Source organism: Ptychodera flava, chromosome 6 (assembly GCF_041260155.1).
Source record: "Ptychodera flava strain L36383 chromosome 6, AS_Pfla_20210202, whole genome shotgun sequence".
In the NCBI taxonomy this organism is placed as follows: domain Eukaryota; kingdom Metazoa; phylum Hemichordata; class Enteropneusta; family Ptychoderidae; genus Ptychodera; species Ptychodera flava.
The window spans coordinates 5,881,716-5,905,220 of NC_091933.1; the positions used below are offsets into that span (position 1 = coordinate 5,881,716).

At 38.8% G+C, this 23,505-nt stretch overlaps 1 protein-coding gene across 1 annotated transcript; it reads right to left on the minus strand.

Moving 5' to 3' along the window:
• Positions 1-348: 348 nt before the first annotated feature.
• LOC139134684 (short transient receptor potential channel 4-like) lies at positions 349-21,407 on the minus strand. The gene is made up of 10 exons (XM_070701651.1): positions 21,040-21,407; positions 9,950-10,106; positions 9,159-9,315; positions 8,480-8,649; positions 7,933-8,115; positions 6,761-7,500; positions 4,488-4,815; positions 3,912-4,103; positions 3,529-3,579; positions 349-3,179 (listed from the first exon to the last, which is right to left on the minus strand). The coding sequence occupies exons 2-10, from the start codon at positions 10,097-10,099 to the stop codon at positions 3,036-3,038; spliced, it is 2,115 nt and encodes a 704-aa protein (XP_070557752.1). The 5' UTR covers positions 10,100-10,106; positions 21,040-21,407; the 3' UTR covers positions 349-3,035.
• Between the last annotated feature and the right edge of the window lie 2,098 nt (positions 21,408-23,505).

The following is a 23,505-nucleotide window of genomic DNA, read 5'->3' on the forward strand; positions in this document are numbered from 1 at the left end:
TTATACAACACCGACCAGTGAAACAAAATACCCCGAGTCCCCGACCATAGCCATGTCAATGGTTGACTAGTAAGGAATGTGATAAACGAACAATTTCTGAGAACGCTGTCAGATGGCATTCTTTGTTTTTATGATAACACGTTGTTTTAATGAGTATTCAATTTGCCATTAATGGTATATTAAAGTGCCTTAATTGACTAGTCTGACGCGGAACTTACACTACTTACAGCGACGTGAACGTACTTTATGAGACATAAAAAACCTGTCCTCAAAAGTTAGTTCTTTTTCCCCTCTTATCTCCAAAAGTTCTACTTGAAACAAATAACAAGAAACCATGGTCTGTGTACCGATCACAAACACGGAGTTCATCAATGACAACTGTGTATGTGCCACATGTCACGTCGGTAAATAACAATGTGACCGACTTCTGACATGAGATAACAAGACGTGTATCATTACAGCATCACTTATTACTTCAGATAAATTCTAAATTGGAACGTGAGACTGTTCACATAAATGATCATCTTGAACGCAATTATTCATCCTCGTTGATTCCGGAGTTACAGGTCAAAGGCCGGAATAAATAAAAGAACTCCTACCTTCCTGATGTACAAACAAAGGCATAATTGCATTCCGGCGCTAGATTGGTAATAATTTCTTTGCACACAGAGTTCCTAGTTAAATAAAGCTGCACGAGAAGTTAATTGAATAAATTTAAGGATAGGAGTCACGATGGGATACTACATATTTTCAATCATTAATCATTATTGATGCCACAGTTCATCGTCCTCTTCTCCTTATGAAAGTTTAATTGGCAGTGACCTTGCTTTTACTCTGGTTGTAATTTCATGTTCTACCCAAGATCATGTGACATTTTGTGTGATTAACTTGAAAACAGAGCCCTGGTGTGTCTAGTATACGGGTGACAGCTGAGCTTTAGTCCAGGGTAGAATTCACTAGTCAATAATAGCACTGTTGGTAAGACTCATGACTTGTTTTTCTTCAACTTTTGGAGATGAAGAGGAACATACACTTGTTTTACAATGAACACGATTGGAACTAATTTGGGATAATTGGATAATTCATATTTTTCAAATTTCTCAAAAGTGTTGGGTGCGCTATAGCCGAATGTTGCAACATTACAAATTAATCATAAAAACAAGTGTAAAACAGATGAGCTTACATTTGCAGATTAAACCGACATTACTTCACTACCTAATTATCCCAAATTAGTTCCAATCGTGTTAAGAATGATAATAATGAATTTTAATGGAAGTATTCTCAAAAAGCTACAGCCATCCTGATTTAATTATTCAATTACATCAAATGTATCTTGTCAACAAGACGCCGTTCAGTCGAGATTTTCCTCGATATGATAAGTCGAGCTAGTAATCCGAGCGATTCTCGGGCAATACCTTTCTCAATGAACAGCGTGGGTCTGTCTACGTGAAGCGCCCAGTTCTCTGCAGTCTATGGGTTGTCGACTTCTAAATCCAAAGAAGCAATTTGGACATTCTGATGATGATCTAATCTATTGGTCAATGCAGACTTTAAAAACCGATCAATAACGTCAGATTGAATGCACATGATATCCTCTTGATTTATCGAAGGAAATGCAAACTGTTCCCCAAACGGAAATGTGTGTGTAACAATTTTCGTTGAAGTTGAATTTTTGCTATTCGAAGGTCAGCGTCAACATTATTTCCTCTGTCGGGTAGCGGACGCAACGACTGTTATTTCTACACTAAGCCAAAAAAGTGGAAAGAACTACGACCGCAGCCGTAATGCTTTAGAGACAAACCTCATCACATATATCCGATAAAGTTCGGGTCATTTGAAATCATGGGAGGTGTGGTCGTATTCATTTTATTAATCCCCTTTCTTATTACCAGACTCGTTAAATATGTGTCATTAAACACCACGGTTTTTATTGCATGCACCAGCTTGCCTGCTTTCAGTTTGGTTGCGGCAAGCTGACACACGGATATCCTGCAAGTACATTACTATACGTGTGATTTTTCATTTACATACATCTTTTCACTTTTCAAATTGTATATACTTTAAAATTTGCTACACTTTTCACCTTGACATTTTGATAGGATCTCTTGTACAATTAATTAAACAAACAGCTGATCGGTTAAATTTCTGACCAACACGAGTAAGTCTACTCTCTTCGGAACTTTGTTGGCGTGCTACCAACGTCCTATCAACAACAGCACCTGCGGTGATGTTGGGTCGTGACTATAGAACGCTGTCAGATCCCAATCCACTCCTCCTTAGTCATAACATGAAATATTGTGCAAAATAGATATACTTAAATTGCCGAACGATGAAATGTTATGCCATGTGTTCAAATCAAATCGGATCCAGGGGAAAACCCAGCGGGAATCAGTTTATTATTTGTATCCTTGTTGCATGGACAAGGGAGTTCGTTAAGGCCTGAAGTGTTGAGGATGATCAACTGACTGATATGCTGCAGTCACATCATTTCATGCAAAAATTTGATCTGTAGAATTTGATCAAAGCTTTCCGAAATTCTTTGGACCCTGAAGGTTTTTTCCGATCTACCTAATATTTCCCTACATGTTTGAAATCAGAGACTCTCTAGAGCTATTACAGGAGCAACATCACCCGAATTTCCATGCCACCCGCTTCGTCAGCTCCTGTAAGTTATTTTTTCGGCGACAGCGCCATCAGCGGTCAATTTATCTATCTTCGTCCGACTTTCTTTGCGGAATCTCACAGACTATGAAATGTACGTGCAGTTCTCTTGCATACGTAATGCAGCCTCCGATCATCACTTCCTTAATTGTATCTTTAAAAAGTCGAGATAGAGAAAATCTATAGTTCCATGTTGATTGGTTATTGAATTAGTACGCTCGGTGGAAAGTCAGAGATACTACCTCGGAAGTACACGAGGGAGATCCTCAGAGATCCCGTGCCGATAGATATGCAATCCTGCACCCGGCAAAGTGTTGCTGCTCATTAGCTTCCCCTGCGATGGTTTGACTTTACGGCACGTGTTGACACGGCTCTCACATCATTACGTTAGCGTTCTTATCAGATGACGGTGAAGCGTGATCTGGCGCGAGATGAACGGGATCATTATTTCTGCATCTTACCATTGCATACTCTTGCCCGCGTTTCTTCATGTATCGTCTTCCTAGAATTTGCATGAGCTGAAGATGTACGTTGACGTTGAAAAGTAAAAAATGTACAATTAACGTTGTGAGATGACGATATTTTCTTCGTGTTACCTTCCGGCTGTCTGCCTACGTAATAGATTGCCTGCCTGTCTGTCTGTATGTGTGTATCTGTATATACGTTTATCAGTCTGTTTGTTTGCCTGTCCTCTTTCTGTGTGCCTATACTAAAACATTGTGCGAATTTTTTTATGGCTTTAACGAATGTAGTTTGCCAGATTGTGTTCATCTGTCTTGAAGTATCACCGGAACATGGTGATTTTGATGAAGTGGCGGACTGCCGACATCGAAACATGAAATTCGCCGATCGTTCGTTGTTGCTTACCTCCTCATAGGTGAGACCGGCCGACTTTAAACGTTCCTTTGGATTTCGCATCTGTGAACAAACACAGCAATACAAGCATATTGTGTATCTAATAGATGTTACACCTCTTTGTGTCTTCTGTCACGATCGTGACGTCATGAAATTTAGATACATATCCCATATACATAAATTCACGCATTGGTTATTGCAAAGATGCACGAAACAAGATATAATATCACAATGACGGTTAAATGAGATATTCTGCTTCTTCCCAGATTATATGAATAAAAAGTACAATCTTTACCGATCTCCTGCATTCACTGGACCACACAGGTAGCATATTTATAAAACAATGATATTAAGTTCCAATTTGTTTCTTATATTTTTATATTTCGCCCACTTACCTCCATCTCACTGTCTTCGTTTCTCACCCCTTCGTACCTTTTCCCCAGAACTCGCCGGAAGAGTCGCCTGACGACATTCGACATCGACTCGGGTGACGGGATCAGGTTGAACGGAGGAGGTAGGACGGGACCCACGAAGAAATCTAGCCACATGCATGTGCGCACGAACTTCCATTCCACGTCGATATTCTCCTGAAAGTTTTAAGTAGAGGTAAAAGATGGACTATCGAAGTCTGTCATAGATTTACCATAAAAGTCAGAAAGTGTACAGGTCTGAGTTCGATGTAAAGACTGCTTCAAATCAGTCTACATCAAGTCAGTCAAAGCACTTAGACTAAAACAGTAACCAGATACTGCAAGCATAAACTTACATCCAATGTACATTAAATCAACAAACTGCAAAACTTGGCAAACCCTAATTGGGAAAAAATCAAGATTGAGGAGTTTCTTAAAGTTTTTGAAACGAATTTAAGGCTTGAATAGCTTTATCCTCATTGGTATTTTGAGGACAGGGTTTGACATAACTTTGTCGAATGTTTACATGGCGGCATAACTTGCTAGTGGGAGGTCGCTAACCTTTATCTTGGTGTAAGTGTCGGACATCATGGCGATACACAGGTTCAGCAACACCAGCATAACTATGATACAGAATAATCCGTACAGCGTCAGTCCCATGGTGGTGTATATGTATCCGAAGTCCTTCAGCACGTAGCTTACAGCGTCATCCGCCAGAGTCAGAGTCAGATTTCGGCCGTTGGTGGCGTTAGCAATTACTTCGTTTCCATGCTGTGTCACACCGCTGTCACTGTAAATAGGTATCTCCTTCTCCAGCGTTGCGTCCAGCGATGACGTACTTTCTTTACCGAATATTGAGAAAAGAAGTTGCTTCACACTAGATCCTAACCTGAAAATCATTGAAAGAAGAAAGCCATGAGTGAGGTTTTTCAGACTCCATTAATATTAGCGTTAAAGACTGCTAAGTTAAGTGACTTGGAGTGTGTCTTACGACATTTCTACGTCGGTTAGCCTGCTAGTACAGTGAAACGAATGAAGAAATTAAAATTGTATAGAGGCAGTTGCCATCTAAATCTACGCCCTTCTGAACAATAAAATAACACTGTGACTCGGAGGAAAATATCATAATTTAGAAATGTTTCATTCCGAAAGAACAGTTTCAAAAAGACCTAGGACATTAATGATCAACCGATCTCATAAGCCACACAGCCATCTAGGTTATGAAAATAAAACTTTAAAATGTTGTAAAATACTTTGTTACAGATATGATTGATGTACCAATTTGCATGCTTTCAAGTCATTAAAACTATCCACCTTTATCGCAAAGGCCAAAACAGAGAGTCCTTTCTGGTCAGTGTGCGCATCGCGTCAACTTTTTTTTCTGTTTCTGTGGAGCAAAGATCGACGATCCAGAAAATGAACTACAAAAACAGCGAGATGTTATGCTTATGCAAATGCCTCTCCCCCACTAGCATTCAATCACCAGAATTCAATACATCACATAAAAATCAATTACAGTGGAATTTGATCGAGTGTCCGTTTTGCCTTGCAGAGCTCGACAAGTCTACATGTTGCTTATCATTAGAAAAGTAAACATTTGCAACAAATTGAGTCTTTGATGTTAGATTATACAGCGCGCGCGGCGAACGTTTCCCCATACACTGTCTACGTAGTCTTCAATCATGACAGTCGTTTCAGCATGCCACTCATGCACAACAAGCTTGACACCGCACTATAGCTATAGCACATCATCAAAGTTTTCTTTCAGCTATTTGTGTACTTTGATTTGAGAAATACAACTCAGACAAAACTCACTGGCATATTTTTCGAGAATTATATCTCGAGGAAAGTCCTCAACATCAACCGGACTGACTCTGGGCGTTTTATTATAGTAGAACATTGTATTTCTTCAGCAAGGTAAAGAATATTTTGAAGGCAGAGAGATATCACCGCCCCTTCATGCTAACCCGTTGCCGTGTATGATGCCGTCCGGGAAATTAATAAGTGCCAAAATACAGTGAATTATTTCAGAAACACTGGGTGTGTTATTCAATGGCACAAAATGTACCGTGTTGATTGAATTGCACTTGCATGTGCAAAATCAACTCTTTTCTTCAAGTCTATTTTGTAGCTCAGAGCAGTGTCAATTCAGAAAGTTTCATTTAGCTGAGACAAAAGAGAAAGTGGGATTAAAGTTTCATGCAGGAGTGTTTAGCATTTTCTGGTTGACAATATTCAGTGTTGTACCGTGTCAAACTTGTTGATAGAGTAGACTGCACTGGCAATGCTACAGACTTTATGCTGAAGGGACTGTTGTCGTGATTGCTGACATCGAGAGGAGAAGAAAAGTTTTTTTTTAAAAGAATTTACTTGTTTCTTCATAAAGTTCCCAATTTAAAAGTAAACATCAAAAGAAACTGGTGGTGTGCATGTAGTGCAGTGTTATGCTTGTTGTGAGTGACATGCTGAAACGACTGCAGTGATCGTGACGAGACAGTGTATGGGAAACGTTTGCCGTGCGCTGTAATCTAACACCAACCAAAGACGAAGACTCAATTTGTTGCAAATGTTTACTTTTCTAATGATAAGCAACATGGAGACTCGTCGAGCTCTGCAAGGCAAACCGGACACTCGATCAAATTCCACTGTAACTATGTTTGAAAAATCATACTGACTAACTGAAAACACCCCCTCCACGCCAAGAAATATGAAGTTTAAAAATGAGGCATGACCAGAAAACAATTTCTTTCTTAGCCTAGATGACTTTTAGGTGTAGTTAATATAGTTGTATTTCCTTATCTCTTATTGTTTCTTTTTTAGTGCATAAAACTTACCCTGAAAACTCGTTGGGCGGGTAGACTTCGGTGTAGACGTAGAAAAACCCAACGGCGAACGAACAGACGATGAAACTGAAGAGGCAGAGGAAGCGATAGATGTCGCTGGTCATGCAGGTGAAAGTTAGAAGCATCGGGCCAAGCACTGTGTTCAGGTAGAAATTCTGCATGAAGCGAAGGCAGGATAGGACCAGAATGAAAGCGCTGAGGTTGAAGACGACGGTCCACTCGACGCTGGTGCTGATGTCGATTTCGTTCTTCGTGATAACCAGGTAGAGTAGGAGGATAGTCAGCAGGGAGACCACGATGACCACGTCCAAGATATTCCACAGATCGGAGGAGTAGATTTTCTGGCCGTGGAACATGCGCTGTTGAAGCTCGCGCCATAGCATGGCCATGACCCAGATCAGAAGAGAGTAGTAGATGATGCTGTAGTTGATGGTGGCGTAAGGCAAGAGATAGTGAATCACACCGAAGCAAAAGAAAAGCAAGATGAAAGCACTGTATGACCACAGATACATGAGAAACCGCGCCTTGGGCGTTTCGATTATCTTCGAGAGGGGTGTGCACGGCGCCAAGACATGGACCAACGCCAGGAGGGGCTGGCAAAACGCATAGACGAACCAGCAGTAGAGACTGTAGAGGACCATCCAACGCCATCCGTTCCTCTCTGACCACTCTGGCTGACCGTTCAGCCACTCGGCTCGAATAACGTGCTGACACTTGGGATGCGCAACAAACTGTTCGAAAAATAGTAAAGAGGTGATGTCCATCAATGAAACTTTAATTTTTGTTGTATTGCTGACAAGAATGTTGATATTGAACTTTGTTTCCATACAGGCATAGAGCAAACTATCGGTAGAACGTCCTAATTGATCAAGTCAATTGTTGGACTATGAACACTTCATTTTCTTGCAAGCTTCACTGATCGACAATTTTTAAAGCAGGCAGCATATCAATCGCTAGATACATTGATTGATTTCTAAATCATCATTTTAGAAACTATTTTCCTTGCTGGCTATCTGACTTCCATAAATATTATGAGGCAATGGAGTTACAGCTATAAGCTGACCGAGTATTATTTCAGTGTATCGCAGCACATGTATTGAATTGTTTATCATACAAATCACCTGATGATGTAAACACAATGCCACAATACGCATGCCCCTCACCTCTTTCTGTCCTAGCTCAATAGCTCTCATGACAGTTTGCGGCCTAAAGAGATCTTCGTTCACAGACCCCGAGGGCTTCCTAGGGCCATGCAATAAAACGCGAACTTCTTCGCCGGAATAACAACAATCAAGTAATTCCACGGCCAAATCCTTCACTCTTTCCTCTAGGGTCATGTACTTGTCCTAAAAACCAACGGAAGGATTCAGTGGCCTTTCCATCAGTGTGTGAGATTAACAGAGAGGAGAGATGATGTGGTGGAATTTGCGGAAATACTGGTAAAACTAAACAAAACACAGAGAAATGCAGAGAAACTGCGAACATATACGATTGAAAGGGAACGTGATAACATTATGTGGCATGATTTAATTGCTGAAAGAGAAAGTAAAAATAGAATTAAACGTCTTGTTGATATTGTTTATAAAAAGGCAAGGTAAAATGTTACGACAACATGGCGATTTGCAAAATGTCTCATAAGATAAACGAGCAGTGAGAAATACTGACACTAAAATATCCATAGCGATATTTAAATTTGATATGGCAACTTACCTTGAACGTGTCGTAGACACCCTTTGAATTTGACAAAGCATGGATATTCTCAGAGAGTTCCAAAGCTGCGTTTACGGGATCTTCGTTCATCAAAATCAGGTAGGCTGGCCTGGAGAGGGCGTCGTACAACATCAACCGGCGAGTAACATCGGACAAATCTTCCCTGTAGCCTGTTAAGCACAGAGATGTGTTCGATGGAATGCGTGACAGGGTTAAACTTAGATCATGGGCACTCTGAATAGGCTTGGCGCGATTCCATTTTGAGATCAAAAGTTTCTTAAATGAAACAAAACAATTCGCAAATGACCCCGAAGTCTGTGGTATCACTAAAACTTTTATATTCTATATTACGTTTCAATTGTGTAGTGAGGTTGCAATTATTTGCAGGTAAGTCTAATGGGATAGAAATTTTCCAAAAAAACATCATGTTTCTGTCAAGATGACAGTAATTGAGAAATTCAAAATGAGATCTATAATATCTTTAATGACAAGGTGACTACTTACTTGCCGAATATAGATCAGGGTCGGCCCTACCTTATTATGTCAATTGTGGCAAGTCTACAGTGAATACATTAGGTTTCTATACTTGCGAGAATTTCTTTATGCTTGAAGGCAACGTGAGAAACATCAGTAGATTTTATAACAGACAAAGCAGTATTTCATATAAATATATGCATACCGACAGGAGGTCGAGGCTTATCCATTGGGTCAGCATCGTTGTCTCTTAACAGCTTAACCAGGGTAAAATTGTTTTTCTGAGCTGCCAGTTGCATTAGAGACACGCTTTGCATGTCGGGAGGTCTTCTGATTCTACAGTTTATATTAATTTTGGAATCCTGAAATTATGAGTTACAGTTAATGTATGGAGATAACTACATTAACACTGACAAAAAGCCTATAATATCAACAGAGTAGACCAAAATTGTAGTTGACACAACACATATACATATCCAGTATGATATCCGGATGAGATACATACAAAACAGAGTTTTGACAGATTTCTCATATTTTATTTATCACCAATCTTTCCGTGATGGTCGTACAGAAAAATATCCATGACTGACCGAGTGTCCCACGTTAATTTGCGGTCGGTTAATTTGCATATAACATAACTACGAGAAAATAGTTCAAGCTTTCCTCAATGTAAACTGCATGAAGTGTCGATACCTGGTGTATTCTAGCTTCCCGCTCTTTGGAGCCTTCAAAAATGAACGCTAATATTGCAAAATTTGAGTTCACAACCCCAAAGGAGATTTGCCAGACAATGCACGGAGTCATGTCATACGGATAGTCTACCAGAGTCGTTACTTACGCAACCTGAACTTGGTATATATATGCATTCTGTGTAATGTGGACATACAGCAGTGAAATTTTGCCTAGCTTGATCATGGTTCATTTTAACTATTATTTCAATATTCTGATGTACTGTCTTTAAGATGATGTGAATGTAGTAACTTGAATGCCATATACCTGTAGGAGTCTGTGGACCCTTTCGACGTCTTCCTCGTCCATGGCGTCGAAAATCTCATCGCCATCGTTCGTCTGACTTGCTGGTTCGTTGAGGCAATTGGTTTCTTCCATATCGTTGATCTGTACCACCGATTCGTTTTTATCTGCCATCGTTTGCCTAAAATAGAAGTCTTAGAACGAAAGCTACAGATGCTTAACTGTTTGCGACTTTTCAATTCTGCTTTCAGAAAGTCCGTCTGATTTGGGTGTTCGGCGCATTTGCTGTCACACCCGTTGACGATAATGACCAACATCCGGGCGTTTCTATAGAATGGATGCTGTCAGTCTTCCCTAAATGCAGGCGGTGTTGGAACTAAATAAGTGCAAATACATGCGAGGGACGAATGAAGTGCATGTATCGGCAAATTAAGACGGCGACAGTACACCTGACATTGATTACTTCGGGGTATCTCAGTGCTCGTGGAAAGATGTTATCTAGCATCGATGTGACGTATTGAAAGTCGAAATGAATTGACAAGAACTTCGCCATGTAAAAGTTGACAGGAGGTTTCGACAAACCTATACGTGGATGACATTGTGACAGAGGAGGTGTGTCATTTAAATACGGAGCTAAACATCTTCCTGGGCGCCCACGTCAAATATATCGGCAGCGTGAAATTCAATACGGTAACGAACTGTAATTGCGGTTGGTTGATAAATACATTCGGGTTTAAGATTTTGCGCTAAACATCTTCCTGGGCGCCCGGGTCAATTATCGGCGGCGTGGAATTCAATACGGTAACGAACTATAATTGCGGTTGGTAGATGAATACATTTGGGTTTAAGATTTTGCGCGATGGGGTTTGCAGTAGTCTAAGTTACACATCTTTTTCGATCCTTTCTTCTCGAGCAGGCGGTGCTGATTTATACTCACCCAGAGCAAAGATGCTGTTTTCATTTGAGAAACTGCAAATTGAATATCATCAATGAGACGACGTCGGCAGAAATACTGATCTAATGTGACCTCTCTGCATACAGATACACAAACTATAGCCTCCCAGTGTTTTCAATTTCTTTGTTAAATTCTTTGTTCGAATTACATGCTCCAAGACCAATGTTCACACTTCTGCATGACATCATATGCTGACGAAACCGTAGAGTGACATCAGGGCATGAACGCAGCACTGTTTTCAGAATCTCTTCGGATATCAAAATCAATCTTATTCAGCGCCTTCTGGTCTGTTATAGAATTATGTTTTTTTCGTATACCGACTCATAGAATGATTTAAAATTGAAGGTTATGTCAGGAAATTGAACAAACGGTATTTAAGGGTCAGTAGCTGTAACTTTGTAACTTTTATTTAGTCTCACTGTTCTAATAGCCGCATGAAAGACATTTTGCAATTACAATTAATAATCATCTCATTGCTTTCAACGATAAAATGATTTTGCTCCTTTGCAAAGGATGATTGATATTCAATGATCATAATCACGAGTTAATCAATCCTGTTTTGCATAAATGTGCTTGAATGTCTTAACTTTGAAATTAATGAATTTAGAACCCCTGCCTTTTCCTTTTTTTTTTGATTATGTCTTACCCATGGTCAAGAACGTTTTTATCATTTGTCTATATTATTCTCACATTTGAATATTAAATACATTCTCCGAATTCATGTCAAAGTTCATCATTTGAGGTGCACGTGGAGACATCGATTTGTGATGATTAGATATGACTTTGTGTCATGGCTGAGGATAGCTATAGGTGCACAGACTGATGTTTATGTGAACATGAAGATACACGGTAATCGATGACACAGCTTGTCTTTAACTTGGCCGTGTCACCGGGGAAATCTCTCTGATTAAATGTATAGTTAACGATGTATTCAGAAAACGCAATGAAAGTACAGTGTAATTTGAACTATTACTGATTGATTTTGTACGGCGGTGTGTTCGGCCATCGACATTTGTGACACATCGATGTTGATTGCATTGTCTTGTGCTGTTAGTTCTATATTTCTGAAGCGCATTCGGTGACATGCATGGCGTATGTCAAGGTTCGAGGACGTTGGGAACATTGGCTAATCATCGTTTTCACTCTATCACCTTCTCCATCAATCCCAGGACTCTCTTTCATATTTACGTAATCCATTTAAGTTTCTTTTTTACTGTTCATTTATTCACATCTACTGGACTGAACCAATCATATATTTCCTCTTCTGTTATTTGCATCGTCTCCTGATTTCATTGATAATGCGGTTTATGTTTCGCAGACAATTATGAAATATGCAAATGAAGTGTACATATGTAAATTACATTTGGAGATTTTACAGCAACTTTATAACCTCATATAGATCCACCTGACTAAGCATAATGAATCTACTCAGGGTTTAAAGAAATTAGTCGACGTAAAGTACAATTATTCTCAATATTTTGTAGAGGCAAAGTTAAGTTCAACTGACACACAGATAAAGGTTTATTCTCACTGGGTCGAATACAGTACGTTTCAAAAACAAGCGGTCGAATTAGACTGAAATATACACTTTGTATTTGTCTCCTCAAACTCCAACGCCATACATGACGGAGTATAGAAAGTAGATTTGTGAATCGCATCTTATTGATGATTTATTTTAACGCAACGTTGTTGGTACACTTTCTGTAGTTCGAACCAGTCAACCGTGCATGTGCCAGCATGCATTGTCGAGTCGACGGTACCAATACGGATCAGAATTTAAGAAAAGGCAATAATGGGTAACAGATCTGTATTTTCAGTCACTGATATTTACCAAGGCTGTGGGCTTCTCATGTAGAGTGTACACCAACTCACATTCAGTATATAAATGCCACAATCGCCCACGAAGAGTTTATGGCTACAGGTTGTTAAAAGTCATCACGGAACGTGTACTCATTTGGATTCTTATAGCTGTACAGAAACTCAAAAGAGCAGGTTACGAGTCCCAGTAGAAGAACGTTAAACAGGAAGACTGCAGACAACCAGGCAGCTTTCATTCTGATCCGTCAATAAATTAGATTTTCAAATCTGGCCGTCTTAGTTACACACTACTACTTTTTGCGAGCTGCATGCAGTTTACGTGACCACAAAAAGACGGGACTTCGTTGAATTTGAAGTTTTTGCTGACCAAAAAGATATGAATCTGAATCAACATTGAAAAGATATTCATGATAACAATGCTCTATTCATGGAGAGTGTGTCGCTTGGATATTTTTCGGGCAATAAAATTTCTACAAATCCCTTATAGTCTTATTTTTGTGTGGACTCATTGTGAAGCCCGTAGAGTAAATGAAGGTGTCATCGTCTTGTTTAGTGAAAGTCGAAAATTCAGTTTTATCACCATGGAGAAAATAGTGGCCATTTTGAATATCAAATATCGCTAAATTTGAAGTAATTTGTTTCTCTACTACTAAGATTTAAGCGGTGACTTCCGAGTTTTATTCTTGGCTACGATAGAGAATTATAGGCTTTCTTTAGGAATTTAAGCTGTTACTTTTTGGAGCGCACATTCTATCCAGTTCAGTCTCTCTCACTGTAGAGACGAATGGATTTGAAAATAACCGACATCGTATTCAAAAGCAATAGACAACCATTTCAAAGGAACGTTTCTCTTGTCATGTTATCTGTCATTCTCTACATCTTCAACGAGTCGCAATCTGACAATATGGCGATTCTTTTGATAGTTAAAGCATTTTGTCGCACGTATTGTAATGCCATATGCTGGCGTATAACTTTTTCAAGCGGTGGATCTAATAGAGTGAATTGCTTTATATTTACACACACACTCTCCCTCTCTCTCCCCCCCTTCTCTCTCTCTCTCTCTCTCTCTCTCTCTCTCTCTCTCTCTCTCTCTCTCTCTCTCTCTCTCTCTCTCTCTCTCTCTCTCTCTCTCTCTCTCTCTCTCTCTCTCTCTGATATCAGCTGTTGAATGGAAGGTAAACCTGGTGCATCCGATTCTTGCGAAGAAAAGCGAACAGTACGGTGAGACTCGGAGAACACTGGTGGCGAACACCGTGCAAGAATTGAACGTGATAGATTTCAGATTCTTCTTTTGAATGGATGTTTTACCATCAAAATGTCCTTTATCGTCTCTGCAGTACAAATGAACTTCAAACATATTTCGCGAAGGATTTTATTATTTCTATTTAAGAAACTGTCATCGATGATAGGTTCACACTGTGATACAAAATGCTTGAAAGATGTCTCCTTCTACTCCCATTCGTTATTCTATCTTCAGGAGCGTTTCCTTGGCAAACTCCTGGGAGACACCTTAGAACTCGCTAATGACATATAATTCAACAACATTTTACTCCCCGAAGGGCGACCTGACACATGTTGTCAGTCGTGGGTTGTAATATAATCCACAGATCTATTCATAATTCACTTATGATACTCCATATCGACCTTAACTCATCTATTTTGTGCTTTATGAGTACTAAATTTATCCGGGTTTGTTTTATGGGCCTGTAAGGCTACTTATCTCAGTCAGGGTCCAGACTGTCAATTTCAAATCATTGTCTCCGATTTGTACTTCATTTCTATGTAACATGGGAGTTTTGCTTGGTACTTTAAAGCATTACTTCTCTATCCCCTGTTTAAAATTTCATCACCTACCTACCTACCTACCTACCTACCTACCTACCTTATACCTACCTACCTACCTACCCACCCACCTACCTACCTACCTACCTACCTACCTACCTACCTACCTACCTACCTACCTACCTACCTACCTACCTACCTACCTACCTACCTACCTACCTACCTACCTACCTACCTACTTATGTACGTGCCTACCTACCAACGTTCCTACCTACCTACCTACCTACCTACCTACCTATCTATCTATCTATCTATCTATCTATCTATCTATCTATCTATCTATCTATCTATCTATCTATGTGCATCTTTATATGTAGCTATCTATTTATCATTGTATACTTCCACTGTTTGAGATAGCTGGTCTTCGTAGTTTTATGACATCCAGAAGCAGCTGAGGCTGTTGGGGACGGGGAAACACCTAAAAAGCCGTTGTTATCTTAAAAAATACTCTGTAAATGGCATTTATTACCTGTTTCGACGATGAACGCTGTTCAGTTGATTTCTGATGTTTTGTTTTTTCAATTATGCACACGGCTCACAAGCTTGGGACATGGTGAATGAGAGTTGATCGAGATGTAAGTTTCTAACGTGCTGACGGTGACAACAGATAACGAAAGCGGTCACATGATATGTTGTCTCTTTCCGAACTCTGTGTACCTCACGTAGAAGTTCTTTTTAAAATTCATAGCGATTAGAATCGATTCCATCCGACTTCAAATTTAATTTTGAAATAGTATATTTTATGACATCGACAGCGACTATGTAACTTTAAAATTGTAAAGGCCAGAAGAAGGGTTGCCACTCAAATTCCAACTGGAAGTCCTATAATACGGCAAGTGTCCAATACTTCATTGAAAGTTATCGCTGTTGCTATGAACTTGATCACTTTGTTTAGACCTTGCCAGGAGATTCTTTATTCTTTAAAATTATTGCTGACTCTAAGAATATTAATTCACTATACCCTACAGCGAAGCAATGAAGGCACCTCCATTCGGAAAACAGATTGCTAAAGATGTTAATGGAAAATAACTTGCACACTTGTGCAATAAAAAAGGAAACTGTGTTCTGTATATAATGAGAAAAATAACATTTAATTTGTATAGAATTTTAATGAGATTCCAAAGAAATACTTTCAAAATGAGTTGTTGTAATTTACGATTAGGTTTCAAGGTCAGGTATGTCTCTAAGAAAACCGTTGTGTAGAAGTAAGTTTTAGCCAATTTTAAACGACAAAATTAATTGCGATCTCAGTATATGCCGAATAGTGCTTAATATTATCTCCTACAATTGGGGCGAACCAAGGAAAGGCCAGGGTTCTTAGCACATGGACATCAATCACAATAAGTGTTGCTGTAATTTCTCATTATTTTATTATTAATTATACAGTGGCTGCTTGTCATAATTAAAAGTAGTTGAATGTGTAACCTATTTTGTTTCATAGAATGCATTCTTTTATTATTTCTTATGTACTTCTAATTTATCATCGGATTTTAGTTCATTCTTTTTTAATTCCTTCAGTATGCTGTGTATTCATCCTCATTATTTCATTTTCCTCTATTTCTGTGCGAATAGAGTCCAACTGCGCAACAGACGTTCACTGGACGTGTACTTATCTTTATCAATTGCATCAAGGCAAGCTAGTCGACAAAACGGGTGTGCTACGTGGCGACGCACCTTTGGGGACCATTGTGACGTCATCTGAAATGACCCTAAAGCGATCATATGCATGAGCAAAGCAATTTCAGGGTCCAATGCCAGAGTCTACAAGCGTAAATTTTGAATAATCGTCGTTTTGCTGAACTAAAGCATACGGCATTTAAGAGTATATCTCAATTATCAATTAAAATACCGTTTTTATCAAATACTCACGTTTCATTTTTCAATGTAGCTCACTTTAATGTTGAGCGGCCGCTTTATTTCAAGGTCAAGCATTTCAACTTTGTTGGCAGTGTCGTATTTTTATGAGATGCCGTACTTACTGTGTAGAAATGAAATGCTTATAAACAGTCAACGTCATGGCTTGCATGAATTCAAGATTCTCGAGTCGACAGCAATATTGTGATGTTGACATCAAAGCGGGTAAGTTTAGAGAAAGAAATAACGTTAAACTCTGATAAGTATGTCTACAAAAGTATGTCCCAGGCCTGCAGCTAGTAATGGCTGTGAAATTCCAATGCCTGCAAGGTTGCATTACCGATATAGAGATGGTAAGGAATGTTCTTTGTAGCTGAAGAATATTACATGTATTGAGAAATATATTTGATATTTTATATCTTTTATGAGCGGGGAAAAGGACATTGAAATAACGAAGGCTAAAATAAAAATATCATCTGTGTATTCTGATCCACTGCGATATGTTCCTGGAATGCATTTGGTTACAAATGGTTGATAAGTTGTTGGTGCAATATCAGTTGTTACTCAAACTCGATAGATCCACTGGTGTGCTCCGTTCCTGGTATCCTTTAAGGTGCCGTTGCACGAGTAAACTATTGCTATCATATTAAACTTTAGATTCTCTGTATAGTATGAAGGTTTTTCATGACATCTTTGATAGGGACTGAATATTGCCAAGTATGTTTGCTAAGGGCAGCGCTACCTTCAGTTTTTGACCCATTACCAATCTTTAAAATAAGATAAGCTGCATAACTTGAAATTGCTACCAGCTTTTTCAAAATTCCTCTGATCCCTCAGCTAGACAGTCGATGCAACTTGAGTAAAAGTTACCAAGAGTTCTATGGCGAACTTTACTTCATCAGATGACTTGAATAAGATGACCAAAGCAATGAATATTTCAATATAACATGCAGCTTAGAAAGCTCTTGGAGTATTCAGTGTTGCCAGCAAGCTCAGTATTTAGTTATCTAAACAAAACCATATTGATGACGCATCTATCTATTCCATTTCTGTTTCCAGTACGCATGCGCGGAGGGTATTTCAAAGTATTTACACCCCAGCATAACAATTAGATTAATTGTGTAGCTACAACATTTATCTTCATTTTTTGCTGACTGCATTGAAACTTAGTAATCCAACACAAACCTTCAAAAGATCAAACGAACAGGAACATATTGGTTTCCCGTGTAAAAAATAATGCAGGTAGGTAAAAAATTTAAAAGACAGGAATATAACTTTTAACTGCATGTCTCATCTATTTTAACAATGCACTTCTTTTGTTCCAATATGTTGTTATTTATCACGTGGATGTGAAATGTACATTATATTATTTTAAATATAGAGTGAAATGGACATTGTGCTTTCAGGGTACAAATAATTCTTTTGAAAACTGCCATTGCAATAAATTTCAAAAGAAGAGAACAAGCTGAAATGAACAATTCAACCTGATCTTTATCCCACGTCGCTCGTAAGACAATTAAGTAAGCGACATCGACATACGAAAGCACTATTTCAGACATTTTATAGTGATACTTACATACTATCACTGGGAACAAAGTTTGGCGATACGTGTCACGTGACACTGTTCACACATCAATGAGTTCTCCGGAATATATTCATGACAAAATGCCACTGTTATTGTCATTGTGTGTACTCCTGTGTATGTATGTACGTGTATGTATTTTTGTGTGTATACCGAAGCCACAGAAATACATCGAGTATCTACGCTAGGCCTGGCATACTTCGACCCATTATAAACTGAAAATTATTATCCGATGCTTTTGGTTGCCAAAAGCGCACCAGCAAGGGTATAACAGAAACCCTTGCTGGTACGTTCGTTGTTGACTTTGTCAAAGTTGATCCGGTGATAATCTGGTGGCAGCATCCACAGATCAGTAATTTACCCTTGCTTGCTTTGGCTTTGAACGCATCAGACAATAGAAACAACACAGCGATAAAACTTCGCGTAAGATTGTCAAAGGACAAAATACATGACATAGTGAAGGAGAATAAGAAATATTTTTCAAAACCAATGCTTAGATGAAAATAAGACACCAACGTTTGTAGTAATAAATCTTTATTAAAAATGCATATCATATCTAAACGTATATTAAGATAAACAATATCAACGAAAACCCCTGATAAGGAAGCAGTCATTATTTACGGCCTGCGGGTTGGAGGAATTTTATTGGAAACTCTGAAATTTCGAGTACCCCCCCCCCCCCGCCAACCATGATGAATTTGAATAACCCCCCTTTCTAACTCAGAAATTACAACTGACCATGCCCCCTAACTTAGAATAGTTAAACATCAATACATGTATTTGTAAAATTTACAAAAATACAGCAATGGTAGAGACCTTTCAAATCCTGGTTTACCCAGCTTGACTATCATCAGTTATGTCATGACGGTTGAAAAAGGTGAAACCAACAAAATGAAATGAACAGTCATACAAATATAGACATAAAAGCTCACCCTGTAACCAGTATCTAATCATATATTGTTAATAATATGATTAATTTGGATTCGTATGAAGACAGGGTTTTCACTAAGATATCTGACAGGGCAGAATTTGAAAGTACAGGGAGAACATGCGAGAGGCTGAAGCGGCAAGTGTCAGAGGGGCGTCTCCTCAGTTGCATGGAATTTTGAGAAATTGATGTGTGCTATTGTGCAGTCTTGTGCAATCTGACAGGTGTTTTCAGTTTGGTTTTTCTACTAATGAAACTGCTAGAATACCCCGAGGGGAGAGCACGAGATGGGATGTCCCCCATTTCGCATCGAAAAATTTTGGGAAATTGATGTGTGCAATGATGCAATCTGAGAGGTGTTTCAATTTATTTTGCACCAAAAATTGAGTGACCCTCCCTTCTTTCTCTCCACATTTTGAGCAACCCCTTTGTAGCTTTCAATTTTTTGAGTGACCCCCCTCAGATTCCTCTAACCCCCGTCGGTCGTAAAAAATGACGGTTCCTTAAGAAAAAACACCTCTATCCCCACCCCTACCCCTGGGGACCGACATGTAAACTGCCCCTCTGCCCGGAGCCGCATTTAAAGTATTGGATTTATCAAGAACACAGACATTTTATTTACTTTGAATGAATGATTGCAGTTTTTACATAGACTATTATTAGCTTTGCCCTAAATGACTGATCTCACATAGAAAACTGGCTTATAACGGTGATATTTTTAACCACGGTATTTGCCTCAAAAAGGGGTGATCCTATACTGTTTGTCGTATGTCATGTAAAACAATAAAAAGTGGTCTTTAGTGAACCATGATAGGATTTGATAATAGTACAATACTGTGGGGAGAACAAATACATTTGATAATGTGATAACGTCTAAATTACAAACCTTCTTCGAAAGACTTTTGCAGAATAAAGAAGCCTTCGACCCGAGCCAACACAAGTGTCATAAATTTTTAGACATTTAGTAAGTCTGTATTGGATACCGTTGCTTACATCCATGCCATGTCGAAGATACCATTGTACAAGGCAACTCAAAATTTCAACATGTAAATTGTATCACTAAATATAAGGTTGAACACGATTTATGGGGTCATTAGCAGGCACTGGACATTCTGTAACGACCTCAAACGAATTTAATCAACTCCCTGCTGCGTTGTTTAAGTCACTGCCTTGCCTTTAATTATAAGCTTGAGAGTTAAAGTCTGACCTAAGTTTATTTTCATGCATATTTACCAAGACATTCACATTCTCGTTGCGTTTTTCGTTCGTCGAGCATTCGTGACTGGGTTTCTATGAAATTGAGAACACTTTGCTCCTTTTTGTGGATTTCGTACAAAGTCTGATTACCACATCATTCAGCACTTATCCCAACTGACGAAATGTACAATTCTTAGTAGTACTGCATTACTCTCCTACGTACCTAAAGCTAAATGCACTGGTACAAGCATACATATACAGTTGATACATACAAACGCTCTAGGCCGTGATTCGATTTCAATTATGTGACCCTCTCTAAATAGACACGGTAGATTAATATATATTAGCACCACCCGGAGCCTAAAACCGATAACATTGCGTCACGAGTAGAGTAATGTTTACTCATTGATGTAGACGACAGCCGCCGTAACTTTTCGTTAAGTTTCGCCAGTAAATTGCTCAGATAACGTAACGAAGCTTATGACCTTAATCATCCCAGGGCTATATGCAACTTTTGTCATATAAATCCCGAATTGCAGGTGTAAATTTTTTTTGCAAAGTTCGCATGTGAATCACGTATACGTACACCACTGTGACACCACTCAAAGACCTGGCGAGTAGTGATACGTTTGGCAAGTATAGAAAGAGGCTAATAACGGTAACGGGACGGGGCACATCTATTTGCAGCGCCGCAGACGCCAGAGAAGAATGCTACCCATCTAACGACATTACGAATTAATAATGATCGTACCGGAGTCGCAAGAACTTGTAGACAGGTTGCTTTCGGTGTTGTGAGAACAGTACATGGAAACAGATGCATTTTATAACTCCTTTTCAACATCTTATTTTCCGTCCAGATCAATGTGGCCAGCGACACAAGAAGAAGATAAGTATATGTAGTACGTATACACCCGAAAGAGAGTACATTTGACACCTACCTTATTCAGGTATAATGCGGCTGATCCAAGTGGGTTGTTTTCGCTATTGAAACTGCGATCTGCTTTGTTTGTCTGAGTATCTTGACTGCTCTGTGCAATACGTGTGACTGCAAAGTACAGTAAAACTCTGATTCAACGCAGGCTCATTTGCCAAGCAAATTACATGGCCATACCGTTTCCAAATTTACATATTTAAGGCTGCGCTAAATTTTCTGCCAGCAGTATCGCGAGAAAACGCGTAAGTTTACCTATATATTTTTGATGATGAAATAAAAACACACACAGCTTCAACGTAGGGGAATTCCGTTGGATACCCTGTGCGGATCACTATTGTACCAGTCGTCGTCGTCGCCGTCGTCATTTTTATTATTGTTATTGTAATTATTATTATTATTATTATTATTATTATTATTATTATTATTATTATTATTATTGTGTTGTTGTTATTGTTGTTGTTGTTGTTGTTGTTGTTGTTGTTGTTTACGAACTAGTTCGTAATAGTCAATAGTAAGGAAATTCATTTACTTCTCTCTTATGCACGATTTCTTTCCTTACCTCAAAACACTGTGATCGAAATTGTTCTTGTCATTTACCAGCTAAATTACATGTAATTAAAAAGAGTAAAAGGTCGTAATACTTTTACCGCGCTTTTGATATTTTTATTTTATCGTTTTAGTTACAATTTTACAATTTTAATTGTATGCTCGTACATACAAGCATACGTTCGTGTACAACTGGTTGAGGCAGCTTTGTAATTGTGTGTAATGCTGGAAAAAATACAGTTTCGTGGGAAGGGTGCGACGCCATTCAACAGAAAGCAAAGGCCCAGGCTAATCATGTAAATTTCCAATGAGCATGTTTGACTACCAACTCGTAATGAATCATTTGCCTTATTACATTCTATCAGCGTGAAATCTGCTAATTGTTGTTTTCGAACGTCATGAAATTTCTCCAAAATAAGTGTCATTCTACAATTTATTGGCATGAGTGTATCTCCATTAAGGGTGTTCACACTTAATTTATTTCAATCTCCGGCGATAATTAATTATCACCGTCTAATTAATGATACGCTTGCAAAGAACACGGCAATAAATTGCAACGAGATCTAGAGAAATTATCTTATAACGTTGACATTAATCGTAAATAAAGCAACGAAACATGAACTTCGTTGCGAATTGATAAATGCGATAGGCCGACATCGGTTCCGATCACACTTGTCCGGCTCTAAATCATCGGGGTAAATGACTAAAACTCATCTGTCATCATCGACCTTGCATTTGAAACGTTGATAAAACACTCAGATAAAATCAAGCTAAACCTCTAGTGACGATACTGATTAAGTTGAATGCAGATCAGTCGGGTGATTTAATGAAACCGTTCAACAAAGTGCATGTACAGGTTAATAAAACGGCTTTTTTGGAATGACAATCGGGGCTAGGTCCCTTGTGTCTACCTTGGCTAAACGTATAGGTGATCTCAGTAAAAGAGAGACCATTCAGTCTGCCAAAGGATATCTCGGCAAAGCGTGACAGTGTACTTTATGGTCAGTTTAGCAGTTCTATCGAGTACGTACGGATTGCATTGAACGAATTGTCCGCCAGTTAGTCTCGTAAAAATAATCGGTTTGTTGCTCAGTATACGGATAATGGTAGAATGGGAATGTATGGACGACTTTGCAAATAAAGTGACCGTATTTCAAATCTTATGAGCTTACGTTTCCCAGGGAATGTTTGCAGTAGTTTCACAAGTATCCATGCAAATTCCAATCGCCATGGAATGAGGATTGGCCAGGCTTTGTTGCTTGCAAGAACCTCGTCGTGGTAAGCAGTACAATATGCTTTAGCTTCCCTATGCACGAATTTCAAGTCGTCTTTAAAAACAATAATTTTACAAAAAACCTGCATCAAGATCAAAGTTCATAGTTCATAAAATCCAACTTTATTGATGATGACCTGCATATCTATCAAGATCGTTGTCCTTGTTTTCAGCATTCCTGTATTTCAGAAAATAAGATCACCTTGGTTCCTAGTGCTAAACAACTCATTAGCAAGCCCTATACATTTTCAGCATAACCATCGTAGCATATCCATAAGAAGGGGAGATGGTGTGCTAAGTAAATTACATGTTATTAAATTATGCAAATACTTTATACTTTATCTGTGCTTTTGCTTCTTTATCATTTTTTTAGAACACTTATACATACAACATACATTCGTGTACCATAAGCTGAGTCAGCGGAATAATTGTGTATGTGCAATGCTTGAAAAATATTGTTTGCTGGAGAGGGTGATGCAAGACAGTCAATAGACAGCAAATGCCACAGCTAAACATGTAAATTTGCCAGTAATATGTATGACTAACCGACTCGAAATGAATCATTCTACCAGCATGAAATCTGCTAATTGTAGATTTCAGTAAGTTCAGTATTATCGACTGCAGTCCTCAGTGATTTTCTTATCATGGTAT